General features: G+C 41.2%; 1 protein-coding gene across 3 annotated transcripts in view; it reads left to right on the top strand.

Moving 5' to 3' along the window:
- The window catches only part of sh2b3 (SH2B adaptor protein 3), a 63,644-nt gene that overhangs the window by 6,076 nt on the left and 32,793 nt on the right, over positions 1 to 24,775 (top strand). For 2 of the 3 annotated variants that reach the window (XM_080044689.1, XM_080044691.1), the window contains exon 2: positions 7,908 to 9,077. In XM_080044689.1, the coding sequence (XP_079900815.1) occupies positions 7,935 to 9,077 (1,143 nt within the window). In that variant the 5' untranslated portion in view covers positions 7,908 to 7,934. Of the gene's footprint in view, positions 1 to 7,904; positions 9,078 to 24,775 lie in introns of all 3 variants that reach the window. The other variant, XM_080044690.1, reaches the window with a different exon arrangement.

The following is a 24,775-nucleotide window of genomic DNA, read 5'->3' as shown; positions in this document are numbered from 1 at the left end:
ATGCCAGGGTCTGTCTTTGAGGGATAATGATAGACTGCAGGCTGTGTAGATACTTTTCTATTAGTCATTGGTTTGATGCCGGACAGCTGGAAGGATGCTTATTGGTGAGAATTTTACTCCGTTAAGTATTCATCATATGTTTACTGTTTTTCTTTTAAGGTTCAGCGTAAGATTTGTTTTCCACAGCAGTATTGATGGGGAAAGTGGTATTCATACTCCAGCAATACAGTTGGCTTCCGACTCCTAGTCCTTGCTCGTGCTGTGCGATTTCCTTCCTAGCATACAGTAGATGCATCGCTCCGTTCCCAAACCTGCCTCCCTCTCTCCGTTCCCAGACCACAGGAAATGACCAGAGAGCGGCCAGGCTTTATTTCTGTGTGTCTTAAGAATAGCAGCATTGTGTTATGTTGGAGCCTGCATTGTTGTGGGAATGTAGGACCGAGCTAAAGACTACTCTAACCAAAACAAAAAAGCTATGTGCCCAATCGTATTTTGTCTACTCTTCAGAATAAAAAAAATGGCATATGCAAAGATAAGTCTTCACTAGTTCACAGCTGTTACTGCCTTATCAAACATTTTAGTTTTTCACTGTGTATAAGAGCATCAGTAAACAGCAAAAGCCTAATGTTGGAGAGTAAAGGTCCTTCTCACCCCAGATATAGAATTGTATAATGTAGTGGTGTATTGAGAATATCAGAAACACGTTTACATACAATGTAACACAAAACATATTTCTACTGATTGTTCTCATGCATTCTGCAACATGTTCTCTACACGAATAAACGCATCCACCAATCAAATATTTCCTCCTTTACCGGTGGTTATTATTTAATAGACTCCAGATCTGCTCAAGTCGCTCTTGTTTCACCCCGGATCAGCTGATGCTTTCCTCAGACTATGGGAAGTTACGGCCGAGGGTTATCTCATGTTTCAGTGTACTTCCTCCTTTACAATTTGTTCTTCAATTATGTAAGCTCCGCTCTGTTCATTATCAAAGCTCTCTCACATCTCATTTCAACCAAACAGGAACACTGAGCCTCAGCCAATCGCGGCCGACCCTTTTCATGTAGGCGGCTTCTTTTATGTAGTGGATCAATCAGATCTTTTAAATGCATGTAGCTGTTGTCAGGTTATTTGCCAGTTTTGCTTGATGCATAGCAACTTGTTGGTCTCCAGAAAAAAAGTTTGCATGGTGTCAGCTTGTGTTAACTGGTGTATAGGCTTTCAGTGAAACAGGCTGTTTCATAACAATATGGAATGGTAAGTGTAATGGTTGGAATTAGAGGCCTTTTTCTTCTGCTAACAGGTGGCTTGCGGCTTTGCGCTCATGGATGTTATTTTGTATTAAGCTGACATTTAGTTTGTATCCATGTTGGTTGTGCTTTAGGGAATTGTGGAACTATATGGAACAAATGATTGATTGTGAAAGTAAACTGCTTTAGTTGCGGCGCCACTATATACAGCTAGTCTTGCTTTTCCACACAGTTTTTAGTCTTTATGCTAACCTAACCTGCAAAGAGAGGGTTTCTGTTGCGTGAAATGCGCAAGTAAAAGACGTGTCTGAGACACGTCTTTTCATGTCTGAGAAGTTGGGTGGTAAGCTAGCAGGTGACCACGCAAATTTGTCGTTGTTGAAAAGTGCGACAGCTGCCTTTTTACAAAGTTAGCAAACTGTCTTACCTCTGTTTGTGACTTTGCCGTCCAAACTTCTACACACTGCTTCTCAAATATTTTGGTTTTGTGACTGAAACTCAGGACGACACTGCTAGCTGTTGTCAATTTTCCTAGAAAAGCAACAGATTAAGATCAGCTTAGTTTACTGAAATATGAATAAGTCAATGTTTTGGAAACATTTTAGAGCACCCTCTGTTGGCTTTTAAAGAAAAGACTGTGGCCAAAAATTCAAGCAGGTCATTACAGCTCGAGTCAAATATGACCCCCCCCCACCCCAAATGTTTCGAAAGAATATTTTAATTTGGAATGTAAAGTGACAGCCCTCACTTATACAGTTATATCCCAGATGACACCTTTTAATATCATTCCATAGCACCGCTTGTCTCCTCCCTGTGTGCACTCTCACCCACCTCCATAAGTTGCATTATTTAAGGTAACAGCTATTGTAATTTGATTTTAAAGTAATGTTTCCACACCTGATTTAAGAGTGCATTTTGGTATTCTGTGTGTGTGTGTGTGTGTGTTCACATTGTCTTTGCATGTGTGCACTGCTCGCTACTTGCCATGGCTGGGCAGGGCTTCCTGTTGCTGTGATAGCTGCCCAGGCAGAGCAGAACATAGATCCTTTGGTCTTTGTTCCTCTTTGGCTTTGCCACCTGGACCTTCATCCACATACCTGGCGTCATCTCCTCCCACTTCGCCTTTCTTGTGCTCTGTTTTTCTCACTTCCTGCCCGCCTTCTCATTATCCCGTCATCTCTCTCTCTGTCTATCCCTGGGACTCTTCTCTGTCTCCCACTCTTTTCTCATGTATAATTCTCCTCTGTCTGTCTGTCTGTCTGTCTCTCTCTCTATCTCTCTCTCTCTTTCTGTCTCTCTCTCTTTCTCTCCCTGTTGTAAATGTGTCCGTAGCTCTGTGATTGGTTCAGTGATTCAGTTAATGAAAATTCAAAGGTGGTAACAAAATCTGTTTTTCATCCCAGACCTTGTGATGCACATGTTGCCGTGTATTTTTTTCAGACTTATTTATTTTTTCCACTCCAGATTTAACAGGAAGAGCTGGAGTGTTTGATGTCTCAGAGCCTTGATGCCACGCAGACTAATTGAGTCGTAAGTAATAGATTGGATCCGGCTGATTTCGGTAATAAGGCCAGGGCTATATACAGGTCAGGAGGATGTGGCTCGCTGTAAATTGCATTTTATGAAATGAGAAAGACGATGAGGAGCACATGCTATTTCTGTAGTAATGAGCAACCAAACGGCACACGGAGGTGTTCATGTGAACACATTCTCGGGTTGCTTATATACACACCTGTCATGTGTTTGTGAATTTTAATACACAAGCGAAATCTATGACTTAGGGTAAAATTAGTGTTTCAGTAATGGACTTGACTTATATGGTAAAATGGACTTCACTTATATAGCGCTTTTTAGCCGATTGTCTCAGCCCCAAAGCGCTTTACATTTCTTACCACATTCACCCATTCATACACACACTCATACACTGATGGCAGTAGCTGCCATGCAAGGCGCCTTCTAGCAAAGCAAAGTAAAGTCTGTCCGGTCGCATAGAAGACTTGAGGTGGATTAACCCAGTGTTTCCCACGCATAGACTACTTGGGCGATCCGCCCAGGTAGATTGAGTACCCGCCCAGTTAGATTAAACCTGGATCCCCCCCACCCCCACAAAAAAATCAACGTATACTAAATGTGAAAGAGAAAATAGCAGCTACGTCTCATTTATGAATTTAACCAATGCTTTTAGCTGAAAAGATTACTTAAACAATGAATTAATTACAGAAAAAGTTGTTCATTGTGAGATCATTTCAGCTATAGACAGTCGTGGCTAACACTCACACTCGCAGGACTTGTGGTAAACGTAAATTAATACTTTTCAAAATTAAAAGGAGGGACATTACCAAAAATTTTGATATAAGTACATTTCGTAAAATGGTCTTTTAATGTATTTTCTGTTGATTTCTTTTGTGAGTCTTTCTATACAATTAGTTGACGCACAGTGTCTTTTATGCACTGATCTTAGAATGCAACCATGGCAGCTGCCTGCCGCTATGAATACATGACCTGAAAGATCAGAGACCTCTTTTGCGTGTGTGGGTGTGTGTGGGTGGGTGTGTCCATTGCATCAAACAAGAGCAGCTCCCAACTGGGGACAACAGGGAGCACACAGTGGTGTGTGAGAGCTGATACCAAGCTCTTGTGATATAAATAGAACCTCCCTGCAACAGGGCTTCCACCAGCCGCACTGATAACTCTCTGCATGTTGTATAAGCCTCTGCTTGGGATGTATACGTTTTTGGGTTTGCACAAAAATGAATGTCATCTCTCTTTAAATGTAAAAGTTTTTGTGGTAATTTTTTTTGTTAGCATTTCATTTTTGGATTTGGCTGTGCAGTGTGTGTATTTCAAAGACAAAGCTGATTTAAAGGAAATAGTTTTTTGGCTCCTCTCCCAATAGGCCTTAACCAGGACACTTCTTACTGGCCACTATATAGCATATACTGGCATATACTGCTTGCACTTCCATTTTCGCTTCTGTGCATTTAGCGGTAATTACATACCACAGCATCACACGTTCATCCCACAGTTAACGACTTCAAATTGCTTGTTTCAGACAAACATGATGAAGATATATAACTAATAATAAGAGTTGACATGGAAAAGAAAGAAGCATAGAATGTTTGTAATTTGCTTGATTTTAACTATTAATTGATTATCCGAATAGTCACTGATTTAATTATCTATTTATTGACTGCTCAACTATTTTTTAATGTTCACTTCTGTTAGACCTCATGTCAGAGGTTCAGATAAAGGGATGGTATTACATTTCTCTCAATGTGTGTCGGGCACAAGATTCTTTCCGGGAAAGCCATTTTTATTTTGAGTATCTGTGTATGTATGTGTCTCACACTGAAGAATGTAGGCTTTGACAAGGAGGAGGACGAAAAGGAGGGAGTGATGAGTTAAGGAGAGGAAGACAGAAAGGAAGGGAATGCAGGACTTTTGACTCTATTGTGCAGGAATGTTTTCCATTTGCAGCTCAGTGTGTTTGAATTGGCCTATTTCTTCTGTCATCCCCTGCTGAATGCTGTCTAGCAAAACAATAATAAGATAACAAGGCACCAAGTTAAGGTTGAAGGTCTTGGATAAGAACAGAGAAGGGAGCCAACATATTGTTTTAGCCTTTTATTGTTTTTCTACAGAACCTGAATGTGGCCCTGTTAGGCCCTCAGTCAAGGTGAAAGTAAAGGAAGCATAAATCCAAACACATCTGGAGATCCTCATTCCAGAGGACAGAGAGGATGAAAAGAAAGGGAAAACCATGGGAACAGAGACGTCCAAGAACCCCAGAGAGAATTGGTGGCAGGAAATGTGTCTGCATAGTGAATTCAGAAATTATGAAATCCCTTTACTCTTTGCACACTTTATTTTGTTGTAGATGTTATTTTAATAAATACATGTGCCATCTGTTAAATCACGAAGCAAAAGATTCTCTGGACTCTAATGTGAGAAAAAGTATTTTTGCCTTGAGTGGCCCAGATTTAAACCCCATGGGAGATCTGTGGAGAGACCTGAAGATTGCAGGTCAAAGATGCTTCCCATCCAATTGGATAGAGCTTGCCAGGATCTGCCAGGTATTACTTATGTAAACAAGAGATTTCAGTTTTTGATTTGTTTAATTTGCAAACATTTCTAAATACATGTTTTCACTTTGTTACTATGGGTTATTGAGTGTGGAATTGATGAGCAAAATGGAATATTTATCCATCTAAAATTACATCTACTACAACACAATAAAGTGTGCAAAAAGGGAAGGGGTCTGAATATTTTTTTGAAGCCTGTGTGTGTGTGTGTGTGTGTGTGTGTGTGTGTGTGTGTGTGTGTGTGTGTGTGTGTGTGTGTGTGTGTGTGTGTGTGTGTGTGTGTGTGTGTGTGTGTGTGTGTGTGTGTGTGTGTGTGTGTGTGTGTGTGTGTGTGTGTGTGTGTGTGTGTGTGTGTGTGTGTGTGTGTGTGTGTGTGTGTGTGTGTGTGTGTGTGTGTGTGTGTGTGTGTGTGTGTGTATATGTTCTGCAGTCAGTCATTGCTGAGTCATCTCTGGGCTGGCCAAGAAGATAGAAACAACCTTCAGGGGGGGCCAGCTGGAGGGGCGTAAGGGGGCGTGCTCTGAGCATGCTCCGAAATGTACAGGAAGTGAATTAGTTGTTGTGACCGGTCCTATCCAGGAGTCTTAGTGACGCAGTATTTCTAGATGCCAATTTTTGACTCCCTCATTGACGTACGTGTCCCATGGTACGTTTGATGATACTAATGAGTGAATTGCAGACTTGTTGCATGACAGGTTCTCAAGGATTCACATTTTTGTGCACCAAAAGTCGTGGTTCGGGATACAGACAGAGCGGGAGGTAAATGTTACCCCAGAGATAACGAGACATGTTGCTCCATGTTTGGCCCAACCACAACGACCCCCACCCCCTTTCTATTTCTTGTGGTTTTCTGTGATCTGTTGGACCACAATATAGGACTCCTCCCCCCCCCCACGCCACCCCACACACACTCAAACTTCCTGTATTTAGAAAGGACCCCTCTCTGCTTCACTGGAAGAAGATGGTATGTACTGTACGCACATGCAATTTGAGAATGAAAAAACCCTTGTTAATACTGCTGATATCTCTCTCTTCAATAGTTCATTTAGAGGTAGTTGTATTGAAATGAGTTAGTTTTATATAATGCATGTTGGAATCTTTTAAGACCTATTCAGTATTTTCCTGTCATTAAGTGTCTCATGGTGAGATATTCTACCTAAAAAGTTATTTCCCGAAACCTCTTGATACAGCTTAATTCATGTAAATAAAAAAGACATTGTTTTGCTACATCAGTGTGAGTCTAGCAAGTCTGCGGCTGATGATACAACATTGTATCATCCATGGGCTGTCTCCATAAACCAAGAAGCGCCACTCTTGCATCAGCTCAGGCCCGTTGTGGTTCGTTGAAAACGCGTCCTTCCTCATACTTATCATATATAACTATGGGTTAGAGTTCCTGGTGTCGACATTGCTATACACACATGAGGACCCAGCAAGAGGGTGTTTTATTAGATGAGGGACATGTGTAGGGCTCTCATTACGTACTTAGGAATGCATCCTGTTTCTGTGGAACTAAATGGTTCACTCTGAAATGACGCTGTAATTTCTTTATAATTAGAAAGGCAGTTACACAGTAAAGGAACTTGACTGATTTTTTTTTATATGCAGAATGATGACAGCAAAGTAAACACTGCTGATGATTATGAGTTTTAGTGACCAATGAATGAATGAAGGACAATCCTCCAACAAAACCCTAGAAGTGTACTTGGTTTAACACCTTCAGTATACCATCCCATCAGCCCTATTCTATGTCCAAGATGCTGGGAACTTTGTTGCATGTCATCCCCATTCCTCTCGCTTCATTTTCTGTCACTTCTTTACCATCCCTTTTCTGATTAAGGCCAAAACATTGGTTCCATGTAAAGGCTCTGACATAATGAAGGCTTCATATTGGGGAAAGAAAACAAAAAGCAGAAGGAATATTGAAACAAGTCACATGTAAACATGCAGATGGCCAAGCAGGCAGTGCGGTTGATTGAGAAATTTTCGAACCGTACTTCCTCAGTCAGAGGCTCATTCAGTGTCTGTCCCAATGACTTATTGCTGTTTTCATTCATTTTAAATACCTCGGTGTCAATCGACTGTTTTTCCACAAATGTAATGGTTGCCCATTATCCTTTGAGTGAACGGTGACGGCCCTTATCTATTAAGATACTCTGTGACTGGTTGATTGCCAGAGATTCTTTGCAGGCCCATATAATCCAATAAGGGCTGTTTATGATTGAATACAGATTCAGACTTACAGACTTCTGGTGGTCCTTTCTCAAAGTTTGCACTGTTTCAGTGTAATTCAAATATATGCTTTGACTGTTTTGCCAGTTCCATGTTTAGTGCTCCAGTTTTTGTACAATACTACACATTGTCTTGATCTGCCTCTAATTACATTTCCATATCTCTCCTTTGTTTGTCCCCCAATCATCTTTTTTTTAAATTTCTTTTCCTAACTGTTTCCCCCTCCTGGTTTGTGTCCAAATCAACCTCTTCACCCCCCACCTCCTCTCCAACCATCTATTTCTCTTTTCCTTTTTCTCTTTCTTTCTATTTTTCAACCTGATTTTTGTTGTCTCAGCAGTGATTCTCAGCCGGTCTGGTTACTGCAATGAATGGTAACACTATCCATCCAGCCAACACCACCACAACAGCAGGAGGAGGCCCAGGTGTGGCAGCGCCCCCGAGAGGCTGGAGGGAATTCTGCGAGCTGCACGCCATCGCCACAGCCCGGCAGCTGGCCGGACACTACCGGAGCTTTGCCAGAGAGCGGTCGCAGCATGACGTGCTCCCCCCAGAGACCTTCTCCAAGCAGTTCACTGACCTCTTCCAGCAGCACTTCAGTTGCGAAGTCGACAAAGATGGCACTCCTACAAGCAGTGCTATCTCCACCACTCCAGTGGCCATTCCCATTCCTTCACAGGCTGTGATTGGTCGCTTGAGGATAACAACTTTGTCTGGGGTGCAGGACTATCGGGAGGCAGGCCGGCCGAGTGGAGGAGCTGGTCAATTTACTGTTACACCAAAAGTAGAGCCGGTGGTGGTGAGTCGAGAACAGGAGCAGCCGCTGCGATGTCCTGCTGGAAACTCTTTATCAGGAACCCCGGTGGTGCTCAGGGGGTCTACCCGTAGTATCGGCAGCGGGTCACTGGTGATTCGTAGCCGTAGCAATGAGGAGATAACCGGCACCGATCGTCGTCAGGTATCCCAACGGTACTCCTCCGACTCCTCAACCTCCAACACTGGACATGCTGACGTCACGCATTTCTCGGTCAGTCAAATCCAGCAGACCGTTAAACGGCTTTTCAGGAAACGGCCGGTCCCCATCCCCCCCTCATCCCAGGACCTGTCTCCTAGCAACCCCTCCACCAACATCAACAATTCCCCGAGTAATGGTGACAGGGCGGGCGGGATTTCCTCCATAAATGAGGAAGTGTCATCCTCCTCCTCATCTTCCCACTCGTCCTCTGAAGCCACGCCCCCAGCCTCTTCGCATATGTCCGTGGCCAGTTTAGCCTTGCACTTCCGGGATAATTTCCGTTGGTTACGCGGTGGAAGCATGAGGCAGAGGAGGTCAGAGGTGAGCGGTTGCTGTAAAGAGGGCCAACTGAGGTACTTGCTGGTGGACGACACTATGTCAGACTCTCTGCCCCGCTGGCAACGCTGCCGCCTGCTGGTCAGGAGGATCAGGGACGCGCAAGGTGGAGGAGGAAGAGGGGAGAGGTACCAGTTGGAGCTCTATGATCCTCCAAAGGTAGATACATTTGCTCATGCTTACATTTATACACACATTTTTATCAACCAAGCAATTATTGGATATATGTACATACTGTGGACTTAATTGTGTCATGCATTATATGTCCATTATATCTATAATTTACCACACTCTTAAATATACACTACACACCATTCATTGCCAAGCTGGATTTCCATAGTGTCATCTAGCTAGTCCTATATGATAACTTATCAATATGTGGGGGTATCCCTGTGGCTAACCGGGTTCGACTTCAGGCGGGCAATTAACTGCACGTCTTCCCTAGGGCTGCAACAACGAATCGATAAAATCGATTAAAATCGATTACTAAAAGCGTTGGCAACGAATTTGGTCATCGATTCGTTGAGTCGCGCGATTAATAAGTCACTTGCAGGCGCGGCACTGTTTACATCCAGCTGCCGACAGGTTCATGCACGCCCACAGTGAGCCTTCCGCACGTGAAGGCTCGCTTCACGTGCGGGAAAGCTATAGTGTGAGCGGCCACAGTTTGTATTTTGGTCATATCTAACACTGGACTGCAGGCCTATAAAAGTGTTGTACCTTTGCTTTCTTTGGGTAAAAAAAAAACTCCTTCAACTCAGTATCCGTCTAGTCCAAAAAAAACTCTGTCAGCTGCTGCTGCTGCAGACGGTGTGCAGACGTGCTCGGAGAGTCGGCATCGGCGCATCAACAGTCATTCAAAGCAGCGGCAGTAATCGCACAACCGAACGGTGTAGAAAGTCCCGTCAGTTAAAAATAGTGATCCAGATTTTAAATCCATGTTAAAATCGGAAGGATAAAGAGCTAGTTAGCTTAAAAAAAGTAGCAAACATAGCCTATCAACTGTGATGTGTTCAGGCCGGCTCAGTAATATGATTGATGTGTTCAAATGCAACACAAAAAAAAAGAAATTTGAGATTTTGGCGAAACTTGTTTTCCCAGCAATATAAAATAGATGGTAAAGATGGAATTATGACCTGTTTAATGTCCTATCTTGAGCTATGATCATATCAGCAATTAAAGCAATAATACAAGTTCTATTTCAACAAAATAATAGAAAATTATCAATTGTGATATCAATAAAGACTTGGATCGTTAAGGAGTCTTGAAAATTGTATCAATATCAATACAAATTAACGATCTCCTGTCATCTGAGAGAAATTAAGATGATTTAATTTTTTTAACCGTTGGTATTTACCGGTTAAAATATTATCGGTTGACTGGTTTACCATGGACATCCCTTATACTGTATAAATGTATATCATACATTGTATGTTTTTTTTTGTGTTATCCCAGTTAAGTTTATTATTAATTTTTTATCATTTAATATTACTTTTAATAGTTCCGGGACGTTGGAGTAATAACCTGGTGTTTTGACACTTCAGTCTGCACTGTGAATTTGAAGTAATGTTCAGTTTTTGAATAAAGATGCGGCATTTACAAATGTTTCTTTTTTTTTATCCGATTCATCGAAAAAATAATCGACCGATTAATCGATTATTGAAATAATCGTTAGTTGCAGCCCTAGTCTTCCCCCACTCTTCCAACATTGTTCTTAACTGTCAATAAAAGGTGAAAAACACAACAACAAAAATATCTTCAAAAAACAACAACTTATCAATAGTGTATTATAGGGCTTGACAGGATATTGTTACCCCTGAAAGAGAGAGGAAGTATGTATTAGAAGTTCATATTATATTTACAACATTTAAAGATTTTTATCTTATCATTGGCATTTATTTTAGCTGTCACAAACATTCTACAACATTTCACGTATCAATCAATCAATCAATCAACCAATCAACCAATCTTTAAGCTGTAACAAACATTCTACAACATTTCACATATGTAACATATTCTCAATGGCTGACACTTTCCCCGTTACCGTTTTCTTTAGTACAGTAGATGCATGCTTTCATAGGATGTTGTCCTGTGTTTCAGAGAGTTCTGTGTCTGCATTTCTTGAAAATGTTTGTTTAGCTTCTTCTTAGAACTCTGCACAGCACTGAAGCATTTAACAGCTGGCAGCTCCCTTAGCTTGTTTCATATCTCTGCAAGATAGACGATTCTGTAGTTTGTGTTCACCAATAAGATGGAAACCCGCAGAAGCCTTTTAAGAGTACCTAATGTCAGTTTGCCAGGCTGTATCACAAAACGTCTTGAAATTTTAAATAAACACACACACACACACACACAAAGTCATTTCCTGTTTCCAGATGTTTTAGTCGCAGGGGTTTTCCCCCCCTCCTTTTTCAAATAATCCCTTTTCTCTGTGTTTGTTTTGTTTTCATAAATGAGGCTACAGTATGTCGCATCTAAGAGGCTCCTTTTGGTGAACAGTTTGCCACATGACAAAACAAGACCCAAGCTGTGATGACATGTAGCTTCATCTCAGAACTGTGCGTTGCATTGTTTGTTTTTATCACATCTTTACTTCCAGTGATTGATTTGTTTTATTAAACTGCAGTGCGCTCTATTGTTAAGCAGGCATTGGTTTGATGTGATCCGTCAAATTGAGTGACGTTGATTCTACCTACAGCTTTGGTAGTAAGATGTAATTTCAGGAGCGTGCCTTGGACCTCATCTATTGTCTATTTCCAAACCGAACAGGGTTGACTGTATGACTTTGTGCTCGTAGTCGCTTTTTTACCAAGTTTCTGTTTCTCAGGACCTGTAGTTTAACTGTCTTCTTATTTCATTGTGTGTTAAAAACCTAACAACTTCCCATGTTTAGCTAAAAAGACAAAGCGTGATAGTATTAGTACTGTAGTTTAGTCAGAGAGCTTATACTAATGAAAACTAATCGCAGCATGTAAGGAATAGTGTCACTGTTAAAATTCCATAATTTGTTTCACACTTATAACCTTTTTCAGATTGGGTAACAGATGGTTTGTTTTTTAACCTAGTTAAAGAAGGTTAAGGAAATGGAGTTACTGTTTAAGTAAAGATTTATTTGCTTGTGCCTTACTGATTACTGTCACACATTAGTTTATAATACAGTCATTTTCATGCATTAATGTAGCACAACATTTACCCAGCGAGACATTTTCTGTGCTCAACTGCCTCAAAGAATCTGCAACATTCATGTCTTCTTTTACTCTTTGGTGAGTTTTGCCTCCTACACTATTTCCTGTTTGTTTAGTGTTTGCTTCAGCCAGTCATAACTTTTCTAGGTACAACCACATTTTTAATACATTAACTCTACTATCTGAAAATATGAAATTGTCAAATTTTAACAATACTATTTGAGTAACTTGCATTTAAAAGTTAAAAGAAAGGTAACAAGAAAGATCAGTGTGCCGTACGTTGACCTTGCTTGTGCTAACAGCACAGTAGGATGTATTTTTTCCCCCTTTCTGTAATATGTATGCTTGCCATGAAACCCATGGCATAAAAGCCTGCAATATGTCCAGATGGGGCCAGCTGCTTGCACACCCAGTCCCCGAAGATCCCCAAACCAGCAATCAGAGTGGCTAAGTTGACTGCTGTCCTAGGCGACGCCATCTATAAGGTCACTAGAAGTAATGTTCAGCCTCCTCAGGGTGTGTGCAAGTGTGTATTCTGGCCATAACAGCTCAAGGAAAAAGACGATGCATGCATGCGTGTGTATGTGTGCTTTTAGTGTTTTATATTTAGCAACCCTCAACTCTTCAGCCAGCTGCAGTCCTAACCATGTGCGTGAGTTAATTTAGTTGATGATAGAGCCAGAGAGAGTGTGTGTGTGTGTGTGTGTGTGTGTGTGTGTGTGTGTGTGTGTGTGTGTGTGTGTGTGTGTGTGTGTGTGTGTGTGTGTGTGTGTGTGTGTGTGTGTGTGTGTGTGTGTGTGTGTGTGTGTGTGTGTGTGTGTGTGTGTGTGTGTGTGTGTGTTTCTGCGCGCGCGAATCGCATATATCAGAATGGGAAGGCATTGGCAAGATTTTCCTATCTGATTGCAAGGCTGCTTTAGTTAGCCAACTGCATTGCTGCTCCGAGTGCTCCCCTCTTGTGTGTGTCCATGTGTGTAATCTTGGCATGGCAGAGAGTTAAGGCCCTGAGAATTGCCTTAAAAGGAAGGAGAGCTCTGGACTTGCAGGCACACACATAACATACAGAAGAAGAAAAAACATCATTCACACCTTCAAAGCAAGTAATTGAAACACACAAATTAATATGTTGTAGTTACCATGTTATAAATTGGGTTGGTACACTTCACATGCACCCTTGATGCATACTACATATCTTGGGTGCACATAAAATAATAAACCATGGTCTCTTTCTGTGAGAAACAGCGGTAATATCAGTGAGCTGATTTAGCACAAAATAGGAAGCTGCATGGAAACTGATAATGTTCGCGTGAGAAAGCTGCAGCCAAGGCTCAGGGGCTGCTGTCAGGGCAGAAGTTCAGCCAGAGATTATGTTGGTCTGAACGAAGCTGAACATATGCAAGGGGCCTTTTCAGAATGCACCACAGAAGAATTGAATTGAAAATACACATTCTACACATGATTACACAACGAAAAGCTGAATTCATCACATCCGAGTAATGTGGTTTGTTTGTATGACTAGTAGAATCGGTACCATACAACTGCAAAGCTGCACAACAGTAGTGGTTCGAACTGAAAACGGACTGTAGTACAAAATCAAATGTTGTTGAAAGCTAGGGATCTCATTTTTTTCGAGGACACTATCACTTTCATTGCTTCAATATAAGCTGTGTAAATATTAGTTTACAGCTACCTGTGATACTTTATAGTGTTGATAATGGCAATAGCAAAAAAGGCCCAAGTTATAAAATAGTAGATTGGAGAATTCCAGCGTTCATGTCAAACATGTTTTTCAATTAGAAATAAATTCTTCACCAACAATAATTTGAATATTATAGTCATCCCAACTGAATTTGTTACTAATCGGACGATTAATGATAATAATTAATTGATTTCTTATTGTTCATAAATGCTTCCTAAACTGGCTATATAAACTGTTATATAAGCACGCTTCAGGTCTGTGTTTTCTTATTCTGCTTTGTGGATGGAATGACACAATAGCCAAGCCAAGGCCATGTAACACTTGTTCTATTGCAGAAGTGAATCTTGTTCTGTCAGCTGAAAAGAGAAGATGTCTCCATAGTGTCCTCTGTGTTATTCGAGACTTTAACCTTAAACTCTTAATCTTGTATCGGTCTCAAGTAACTCATTGAGGACAAAATTACATTTACAAGTAACATTCCCGTCTTGTTGAATTTTAGATCATTTTGTCTACACCACTATAAAGCTGAGTAGAAAGCATTGTGTGACACTGGTTCAGGTATATCGTTTTCTTTTCAGGAACACAATGTGCACTTTTCCCCAAGTTATCTAATAACCTTCCTCAGCTTTGACTTCTTCTTAAGCCGAGGTATTTGCTTCTATCACATCAAGCCCCATTTTTCCTTTGATCCGACAAATGGTAGTCAAGGTTACAGACAAGGTTAGCGTCTTGCCAGGAAAATCGTGGTATTCTGTCTTCCAGAGTCAGTTCCCACCGACTTCAGCAGTCTGATATGTTTCCTCGGACCTCCTGTAGACTTCATCTTAATCACACCCCTCTCATCTCATCTCTTGTGTGTGTGTGTGTGTGTGTGTGTGTGTGTGTGTGTGTGTGTGTGTGTGTGTGTGTGTGTGTGTGTGTGTGTGTGTGTGTGTGTGTGTGTGTGTGTGTGTGTGTGTGTGTGTGTGTGTGTGTGTGTGTGTGTGTGTGTGTGTGTGTGTGTGTGTGTGTGTGTGTGTGTGTGTGTGTGTGTGTGTGTGTGTGCCTGTGCTTGTTCCAGCTCCTTTAGCCTTAATCTTTCCCACATGGTTTCATTTCATGCTATGTACGTGTGCCTACACTGTGTATCATGTTGTTCTCAGAGTTTATCCTTTCCTATCTGAATGCATTTGTGCTCTCGCTCACATATTTTTATGTATGTTGGCTTTTGTGGTTTAGGCTTTGTCTTTGACTGCCCATCCCATTACGGTCCTTTGATATCCTATCTGAAGCCTTCATTAGGAAGATATGTTAAAGATTTCCAGTAATATGCCTCATTAGAAAGCCAAATGTTGAGTTATACTTCAGAACACAATTGTCACAAAGTCCTAATTCCTTGACCTATATGTGCTTAGGCATTTTTGTTTTGCTATATCTTTTTTCTCTGCATTTATCCTGTGTTTTTCTTTCTCTTCACGTTTTTGTCCCTCTCTCTCTCTCTCTCTCTCTCTCTCTCTCTCACTCACTTGATAGTAAGAGAGGAGTTTGCAACATCAGTGGAAAATACTTTTCCAACAACCATACTCTGGTGTCCATCTGTTCTGTGTTACTTGTTGTACTTCGGTCTCTCATATGGCAACATGCAGCGTTAATTTGGCTCTCGTTGCATACCACAACTGAAGCTCTGCACACATGGGCCCCAGTCAGCTGAACCAGAAACGGAATGAAACCAACCAAGAGAGACACAGGAAACACAACAGCAGGAGACTTTAGAAAGACAGACTGAATTGTTAGATACACAAGCAAGCAAAGAGGATGAACAGACCTAAATCAAGTGTTCGATACTATTCGTTTTTTAATTTGAGGCCTGCAGAGAGTTCTGATAAGTAATTTATCCTTGTGAGAAGACCTGACTGTGTATCAAGTGCCCAAAACACTTTTGACATTTAAGAAAGTACAGTGGTGGTGATCTCTTCCTAAAACTTAGCTAGTTTTTTATAATCATTCATCAAGAAGAACAAAAAAGTTTCGTCTCGATCAAGTATTTTTTCTTCACAAAGACCAGTAAGCTTTTTTGGTTGTTTTTTTGGAAAGTTGGTCTGAACTTTAGGGTCAGCTAACAAAAATCAATTGTTGCTGTTAATACAAAGTGATCTTGGTGAATCAAATTTCCTCTGTGCTGCTTAATAGCCGAACTAATAACTAATATTTTACAAAATAATATTTTGGTCTATAACAATGCGTATTTGGCTAAAACTAGGTGGATAACTACTAGTCATCCTAGAATTAGGGACCCATTGTGGAATTGTGCAGAAAAGGCCATTCCGCCTCTGCCAATTCAAGTTTTTAGAGCAGAGATTATCTATTCAGAGAGAGACCAAACTTGAGTTTCATCTTGTATCATAACAGTCTTGTATCTCACCCACAAAGTCAAAACCTTTACTCTTTCCAGGGATTGGGTTTCATGAAATTATACCTTGAAGTGAGTGACTGAGTCATGTAATGGATATGTGCATGAGTGCACAATCATGCATGCTTGCATGTGTGTTCACCACATGTACATCAGCTGTGAATATCATGTTACAAATCAATTGGCTCTAACCAGAGAGGCTGTGAAATGTTGTGATAAATAGTATAGTGTCAGAGTATATGTTCTTATGTTTGTCCTCTTTGGTTCATTAAACTAGATTTCTTAAACTTGTGTGGCTTTTGTTCCCACAAAGGTTCTGCTTTTTAGTTTCTTACAGCTGACCTGCCTGAACTTGTCCCCCTTTCCTTCTTAGTTTGCATCACTAGATCTTTATCTTGCACAGCCCACAGAGATCTAAGGGTAATCAGGAAAACAAAACCTCTTTTAAATCCCCAGGCAGTCATCCAGTTGGCTCGCATAGCTTAAGCAACAACATCTTTGGTTGGTTGGCATAATCTTGTTGGTTTGAAATTAATTGTGACTCGATCCTTTGCTAAAATGTGTCCTTTTGGACTTAAAGAAACACTCTTTATTTCCTAATAGCCATGTTTGGCAACACCACGAAGGTCATTGGGAGGTTAGTTTTGCTATGCAAGGATTAGAGCACCAACTAACAGCTACTTTGATTATTGATTTATTTTTAAGAAAAAAAGAGACTATGATGCTCGCCATAATTTTGCAAAACCCAAGGTGGCATCTTTATTTTGCTTGATTTATCCGGCCTGTTGTCCAAATCCCACATATGTTAATTTTAAAGAATTGTTCAACAGAAAAGCAAATTTCAATTTGAAAACATACATTGTGGAAGGTACACTGAGGAGTCCCAAATTTTACTTATACAAGTGTGTGCAAAGGAAACTTTAATGAAGTGAAACACTTTTAAGTCCTGAACATCTGACATGGCAAGAGTGATAAGTCAATGGGTTGAATCTTTCTTGATCAATAAAACCTAAAAGATATAAGTGGTTTTGGTGGTCAAAAATGTGGATCATGTCACAGCATCCCACTCCTATCTCAATAAGTGCTGTAAGGTTTCGAAAAACCAGGGTAAATGTTAGGATCGAAACTGAAAAATGTTCAACTGTACTGGAAAATATGAGCGCTCTTCATGGATGATTAATCTTTTGTTGGTGGTGGATTGGCTACTGGCCATAGAGTTTCAGGCTACATTCAGTCTTTTTTTCTTCTTTTTGGTATATTATATAGCATTTTGCCTCTTAATTAAAAGACCTCACTCACCACACTTGCGTGAAAGTGGGCTTGAGGGATTAAGACTGAGTAGAAAACCAGCATTTATTCAGAGTCAGCAGTAATGACTCTTGTCAGAAATATAGTGACTCATGAAGAGATCCTACCAAGTTAAAACCCACAAATTTCCAAGGAAAGCACTCAATGTAAATATTTAGGTTTCACAGAAATACAACCTCTCAGATGTTGTAGACTACATTTAGCAGATCACTAGACAATATCCTTATCTCCAACTCCAGTGGCGGGCCGTGCCTTTTACACCTAGGCCTTCAGAGCCATCATCCCGAAAATCAAACCGCTTAATAAATAAATAAATAAATTCATGATGACGTCACGGCTATTGTCATTGGATTAACCATTACACTAATGACACTAAAATTGTTGACTAAACCATCAAGAGCATAGGCCAACTAATATTACACACTACACATCTTGACAAGATGCTGCATCACGAAAAGACCCCACGTAGTCTAAATTATGACATGACCAAATAATCAAGAACAAATTCAAAACATCCACAAGTCACTAGCAACTACCGGTCAAGGCAAATGTCAAACACACATACACAGCGGCGGCTCGCCCATAGAGGGCGATAGGGCGACGCCCTCCTTGCCCTCTATGTGTTGCAAAAAACAAAAATATAATAAGGATAATAATAATGATGAAACATTTTATCTATTTTTGTATTTATAATCATAATCTATTATTCCAATACAGTTTTTACCTGCATCTAAGTCTGAATATCATTGTACAATCAGCGTCTGTGCTCTGTACCGTCACTCTGGGGCGATTTCGGGCTGGTTGAAAATCGCCCTGAGCGCTCTCATAGATTCAATGTAAAACTTTTTTTTTTCAAACTGCAATCTCTATGGGTTCCGAGGGTGCTCGCCCTAACGTGTTGTCGTCATACGTACAGTAAACAATGAACCAATTACAGTGATTGATACAGTCACATGTTCGGTCTGCTGCCCAAAGCGATCATATTCAAGAGTCAAGACCAACATAACTAATATCAACTCAGGCTAGGCTGGCAAGCTACTTGATCATGTCATTAAAAGGACTAAGTCCTTTCCAGACAAAATGTAACCATCAAGAAAGTATCTACCAAGATGGATTGGGGGATCGTATAAACGCGGATTTTCACGGGGCTCGTTTGAACGGCTAACGAGGCTAGCAGGATGCTAAAACGCTATGTCCTGCTGCCGCTGCATATGGACTGTATAATGGCTTTTAATCCATCCTGATGGCAGCACAGACACCGCATGGATAACTTCGGGTGTCACCCCTATGCATCATCTCTCAGAAAAGGTAAAACAAACATTAAACATCAATCTGCATATGGACGAGCCTGCACCGTTCAACAGCTGTTTGTTTACTCTGACAGCTGCTGTCCGTCCGCGGCATAAAACCCTCCTACCAAGTAACGTCGCTGTAGACAGCATGGACATATAAAGAAAGGTAGACAGTAGTAACGCAAACCAATGTGATGATTGCACATATGCTATGCCAGCATCCATTTTTGTTTAATCAGAACACATCTGTCAAGTCAATCAGATTATTGTGATTAATTGTAGAGCAGGTCTCTTAACTTTTAAAGGAAGCCTATCTGAGGAGCACACTGGTAGATGAAAAGTTATCTGTGATGGCCACAGCCGGATAATTAAATAATTTTAGAGCTAAAATAATTGTATTCAAGAAATAAAGACTTAATGTCCAAAAATACTGTACAGTACAATGCTTGTCTAATGTTGCCAGAGTGGTTATGCCGGATGAACAGGAAAAACAAACTGATAAATGCAATATGACATTGTCATATTAGCTATCTGATTTAGGTTCATTTTGGGTCATTTTACCCATCATGGCAACAATTGCCCCCCCTGAGATTATTGTCAGGAGCCGCCACTGCACACACACAGATCCCAGCTTAATCACAGACCCTGCACCAGGATGAAAACTACCTGTCAGATCTTCTGTCTATCAATTTAGTTTAAATTTTTAGAGCACTGGACAGCGCAGCAGCTTAGAAAAACAAACATTATTTGCATGTTCTAATACGTTTTAAGCTGGGAAATTATGCTGGGAAGCAGCACACTACTAGCGGGTCATACCATGGAGAATGAATAGCAGAACGGCACTGGCGGCACACGTATCGCATCCTGTGGTCACCGCTCCTAGTAAACACCGGTTTGAAAACCCAGCGTAGCACCACACACGGCAGCGATCGGTTGCAAGTAGGCTAGCAGACATATCCAGCAATACAATTAGCAATGAGCCAACTATAGGCCTACCTTTCATAAGTTGCTGCCTGATTGGAAGTGTCGTACAGATTGTTTATCCAGCTGGGTCAGAGCGGCTAGCTGCGCTGTTGTTCCACGCTGCTTCACAATGTCCAGCATTTCTTAAAAGGTCTTTTTCTCAATAAAAAACTTCCCCAGTAAATTGGCCATTAAATCCACTCCTTCTCCTCTGTAATCCACTGTGTGTTTCGACAAAGTCTCATCTAATAGATTTAATCAAAAATAGAAGAGATCTAATGCCTCGTTTCCACCGAGTAGAGCGGGTCGGGTCGGAGCGACTCAGAGCGGGACAGCTCACTTTTAAGAATCTCGGGTGTTGTTTCCACCGCCGACCCTACCCTTACTGGTAGGGCGGGGTTTAGGCTGGACTGCGATAGCCGCCGCCAGAATGTGGGTCAAACTATCGGGCTGTGGAACAACTGTGGTCAAGCCAGCGGTCTCTTGTTTTTGCATGGTCAAACCAGCCGCTTCTTTATTTATTCCCCCCGTGTTGTTGAGAGCACAGAGACGGCTCGGTGCAACTGATAGAGACAGTGAACAAACAGCGCTGGCTGCGGCAGCTTCGTGACATCGTAGCAGTGGGACACAGTGTAGCCAACTGATTCATTTAATGACGAGGAAAAACACCACACAATAAACAGTGCCGCGCTCACATTTTCGCCAAAACACACTGACTATCTTCACTCTAGCCGAGGTGACTACACAAGGCGGAAATGATTCTTTCGACCAACTGTGGTCAAGCCAGCGGTTTCTCGTTTTTGCTCGGTCAAACCAGCCGCTTTTTTATTTATTCCCCCCATGTTGTTGTGAGCGTGTATTTACTACTATCTAGGCTATGGCGTAAACACACAGAGACGGCTCGGTGTAACTCATAGAAACAGTGAGCGAACAGTGCTGGCTGCGGCAGCTACGCAGTGGGACACAGTGTAACCAACTGATAAATTTATTGACGAGGAAAAACACCACACAATAAACAGTGCTGTGCTCACATTTTCGCCAAAACACAAGACTCTTGCCGAGGTGACTACACATGGCGGAAATTATTCTTTCGGCCAATCAAATGACGGCAGTGTGTAGCTCCGCATTTTCGGCACCCTTTCAGGCGGCTAGTACCCCTATGGAGGAGTACTGAGATTTGGAGCGGCTCAGAGCGGTTAGGTGCGCTTAAACCGTACCTTACCCAACTTTTGGCAAATGAAAAGCCAAACTACCCGGACCGAACCGCTCCGATCCGACCCGCTCTACTGCCTTCTATCCATGGAAAGTAGTGTCAGCTAGATGGCGGTAGTTCAAGCAGGCTACTTTCTCTCCTGACTGCGACAAGGCCAGCTAGAAGGCCTAGCCGTGTAAAATGATACGCCCAACTCGGAAAACTCAAAATCTGATTGGTTAAAGAACATGTCAATCACAACATCGTCCCTGTTAGCGTCAACAGAGAGGGGATTCTCTCGGAATTCTGAAGGCCTCAGCCAGATATTTTTTTACCCGGAGACAGCGCAGGGAAATAATCTGATTGGATAAGAGCTCTAATATATATTAGCACACTGGAGGCGGTGCAGCCGAAGGAAAAACAATTAAATTACGTATTTAGATTTATGTGAACAAACTCTTTAAAAAAGATATAATTAATGAAAAAATTTTATATATTAAAATGTATAAATTATATATTTAATAACATTTTTAATAATGTATTAATAATAGGGGAGAGTGGCCTAAATTGTGCCACTTTTTACTCAAAGTGATTTTAAAGTGAGGCCTTGACAGTTATGTCTCCAACTCAAATATGTACATATAATTCAGGATGTTGTGCATCCCTGGCAATAAAGTTTTTGGATCTGGAATAAACTGTTCAAGAAATATAACTTTCGTGAAAAAAAGTTGTCTTGTGGCACAACTTGCCCCTGGTGTGGTGTAAGTTGTGCCACAAGAGAGAATACCATGGGGTAAATTGTGCCATTGATATATATATCTCATAAACTGTAATGCAAGACAAATCCATAAGACGATTACTTATTTAAGGTTTATTTAAAGTAAATATTTTACAAAGATTGAAGGTCAATTTTCTTAAACAAGGCCTAGCAGATCTAGGTGGTTTGCCTGCAAAGCTCACAATGACAAAGTCACCATCATCGTCTTTCTGGCCATCTGAACTCTTGTCAGTGGTGTCGTGAAGTGGAATGTAGATGTCAGTCTCTTCTGAGCTACTGTAGACAATCACTTTCTTTTTGGTGACCAGCGTATACAGCCATGCCACTGGCACAACTCTCAGAAATGTACTTCGCACTAGTTGCTCCGTGCTTGTGACTGCCACCTGACAAATGTGATTCCCCCTCCATTTCTGCCTTTAAATCAAGGCTCAAAACCCATCTGTACACCCTGGTTTTTCCTCCCCATTAACTATCTTACCTCTGCACAACTATCTTTGTTTATATTTGTGGATGTATGGGCTTTAGGTCTTCTATTTTTGTTATTGTTATTTTACCTTCATTGTTTACCTACTGAATGCACTATATACAGCACTTTGGACAGTGCAAATTGTCATAAATGTGCTTTTATAAATACATTTTACTTACTAATAACTCACCTAGGCCCTTTGGCACAAATCACCCCAACCCCAGAATTTTGGATAATAGGCATGATGCAGCAGTTTAGGGCTGACATCGTGCTAAATGTATAGACTCAAAGTGTAGCATACTAAAGCACTAAAACGTGTCAAATGTTTTCAAACTAATAATAATAATAATGTAACTAGACACAATAATCAAAAAACCTTGATCATGGAAATTTTACTTTGAAAGGCAAAAAACAGTTTTTTTTAGCTTAAATGTGCTTTTAGAAGATAAAATATGATAGGATTCATGTAGAAATGTGTTATTGAGAAGCTCATGTTTTGTGGGCAAGTTTATCGACTAGCTCCATGTCAGTGAATATGTGTACATTAACCAGTGGGTTGCCCATGCTGTTCTCAGCAAGAGATAACTTCTGAGCTTTACTGGAGGTACAGGAACATTTTGAAGAACTGGTCTGAACCCAACTGACATGTCGTCTGTGACTGAGTTTGGTCAGAAGACTTTTTGGTCATATCTTGAGTTAGTCATAACGCTCTGTTGTTTTCAGGCCCTTGGGTTTGAAGAGCTAAAAGGTCTAGATATTGTTTGGCTGTCTACATCGACAGGCCTCTTTAATTGTCTCTGTGGTTGGGGGCAGGGCATTTGGACTTGCAGATGTGAGTGTTGGTTCCCCCAGTTCTTTAGAAAAAGGGGATGATTTATCCGGGTATGACACACACAGTTAAGCCTTTCAAAGAGAGTTGTTTCCAGCAGGGATGCCTGAGAGGCTCTGGCTTGTGGTTAAACCTAAAGCAAGCAGTGCTGATATCATTCTTGTTGTGGAGCAATGGAGTTCTGGGTGTTTGATCGTTCATTTTACATATGTTTATGAACTCACTTAGGTTAGTTTACTTCCTTGAATAACTTCAGTGAGAGCTGTGTCTGTATTCGCAGCAATAAATCAAGTGTGTTCTTGGTTGTCCTATGACTACACCAAGGTCTTGACAAAAAATAAATACATATGATATCAAGATATTATTGGGAAAGTTTCGCTAAAGACAAGACTCTCTTCACTCTTGCCGAAGTGATTACACATGGTGGTCTAACGTGGAAGTGATTATTTCGACCAATCAACGGATGTAGTGTGTAGATCTACATTTTCTGCACCCTTTCAGATGGCTTAGTAGCTCAAGGGGTACCGAAAATAGGAGCGTCTCAGAGCGGCTCAGCTCGCTTATTTTGGGACCCTACCCAACTTTTGGTAATGGAAACACCAAAACCGAGCTGCCTTGTCCCGACCTGCTCTGCTCGGTGGAAACGAGGCATTAAATTTCTTCGGCCTCGTAATGAATAAGGGTCAGATCTGTGCAGCAGTTGCAGGCTGTTGTCACTGTTGTGCGTTTCTGGAAAGAGCTCCGATGGAGATTTCTGCCCTTTGCCTGCAATGCCAGTTAATGTGGTCCAGGCATCTGATTTGGATGCCTCCCTGTGGTGATAATCCATGCAGGCCCACTGTACGAAATCCCCGGGGGCCGATCCAGACACGCTGGAGGGGAAAACGCATCCAACTTGGCGTTTGAGCCCCTCAAGATCCCCTAGGAAGAGCTGGAGGACTGAAATGGCAATCAGGGCTACTTTGCACAGCTTGCTGCCCCTGCAAAATTAGGATACCATGGATGAAAGAGGCCATGTTGTTTTTTGTCTGCACCATTACAAAAACTTTAAATTTTTTATGTATATCATTATCATATCTTCAAAACATGGGGGGTAAACACTTTAATATCAAAAAAAGAAAATTGACTGAGAAGCAGAGGAAATGAAGCTAAGATGTGGCGAGCAACAAAGTTCACAGAGGCTACAGTTTACAACAAGAGCTAGCTTTTGAAGTAATTTGTCAGTTTGTTTATATATTTGTTTGGATTAAGTTTAAAGGAGGCAGTAAAGCGTTTTGCTCATACAAAGTGGAAAACTTATCTCTCTCTCCGAGTGTGGGAGGAGTGTTGTGTGTGTGTATGTTCCAGTGTGACAAAAATCTATAGAAACATCTAAAGGAAGTAGAGTGGTTAGAGTCATGTGGTCAAGATGTTTGTCAGATCTCTCGCACTCGTCTCTTTCTAGTTCTGTGTCTTTTTCTGCAGAAGAGGTTGTCATGTTGTCATAGCGTGCATCTTTTCCTGCATTTAAGAATACATTTTATGTGTAGATCAATACATGGTTCCCCTTTTTATGTTTTTATTTTGTGTGTGTGTGTGTGTGTGTGTGTGTGTGTGTGTCTGTGTGCGTGTTTGTGTGTCTGTGTGTGTGTGTGTATAACCTACAACCACAGTGCCAGTGCACATGACCTTGCTTAGTTGCATGTGGAAAGCCCCTAGAGCAAAGCTGTGCAACACCCTCACCCATCAGTTTTTTCTTGGTCTCTTATTCATCAGT

This window comes from Ammodytes marinus, assembly GCF_949987685.1.
Source record: "Ammodytes marinus genome assembly, chromosome: 2".
Lineage (NCBI taxonomy): Eukaryota > Metazoa > Chordata > Actinopteri > Uranoscopiformes > Ammodytidae > Ammodytes > Ammodytes marinus.
This window is presented reverse-complemented; position numbering and strand designations above follow the sequence as displayed.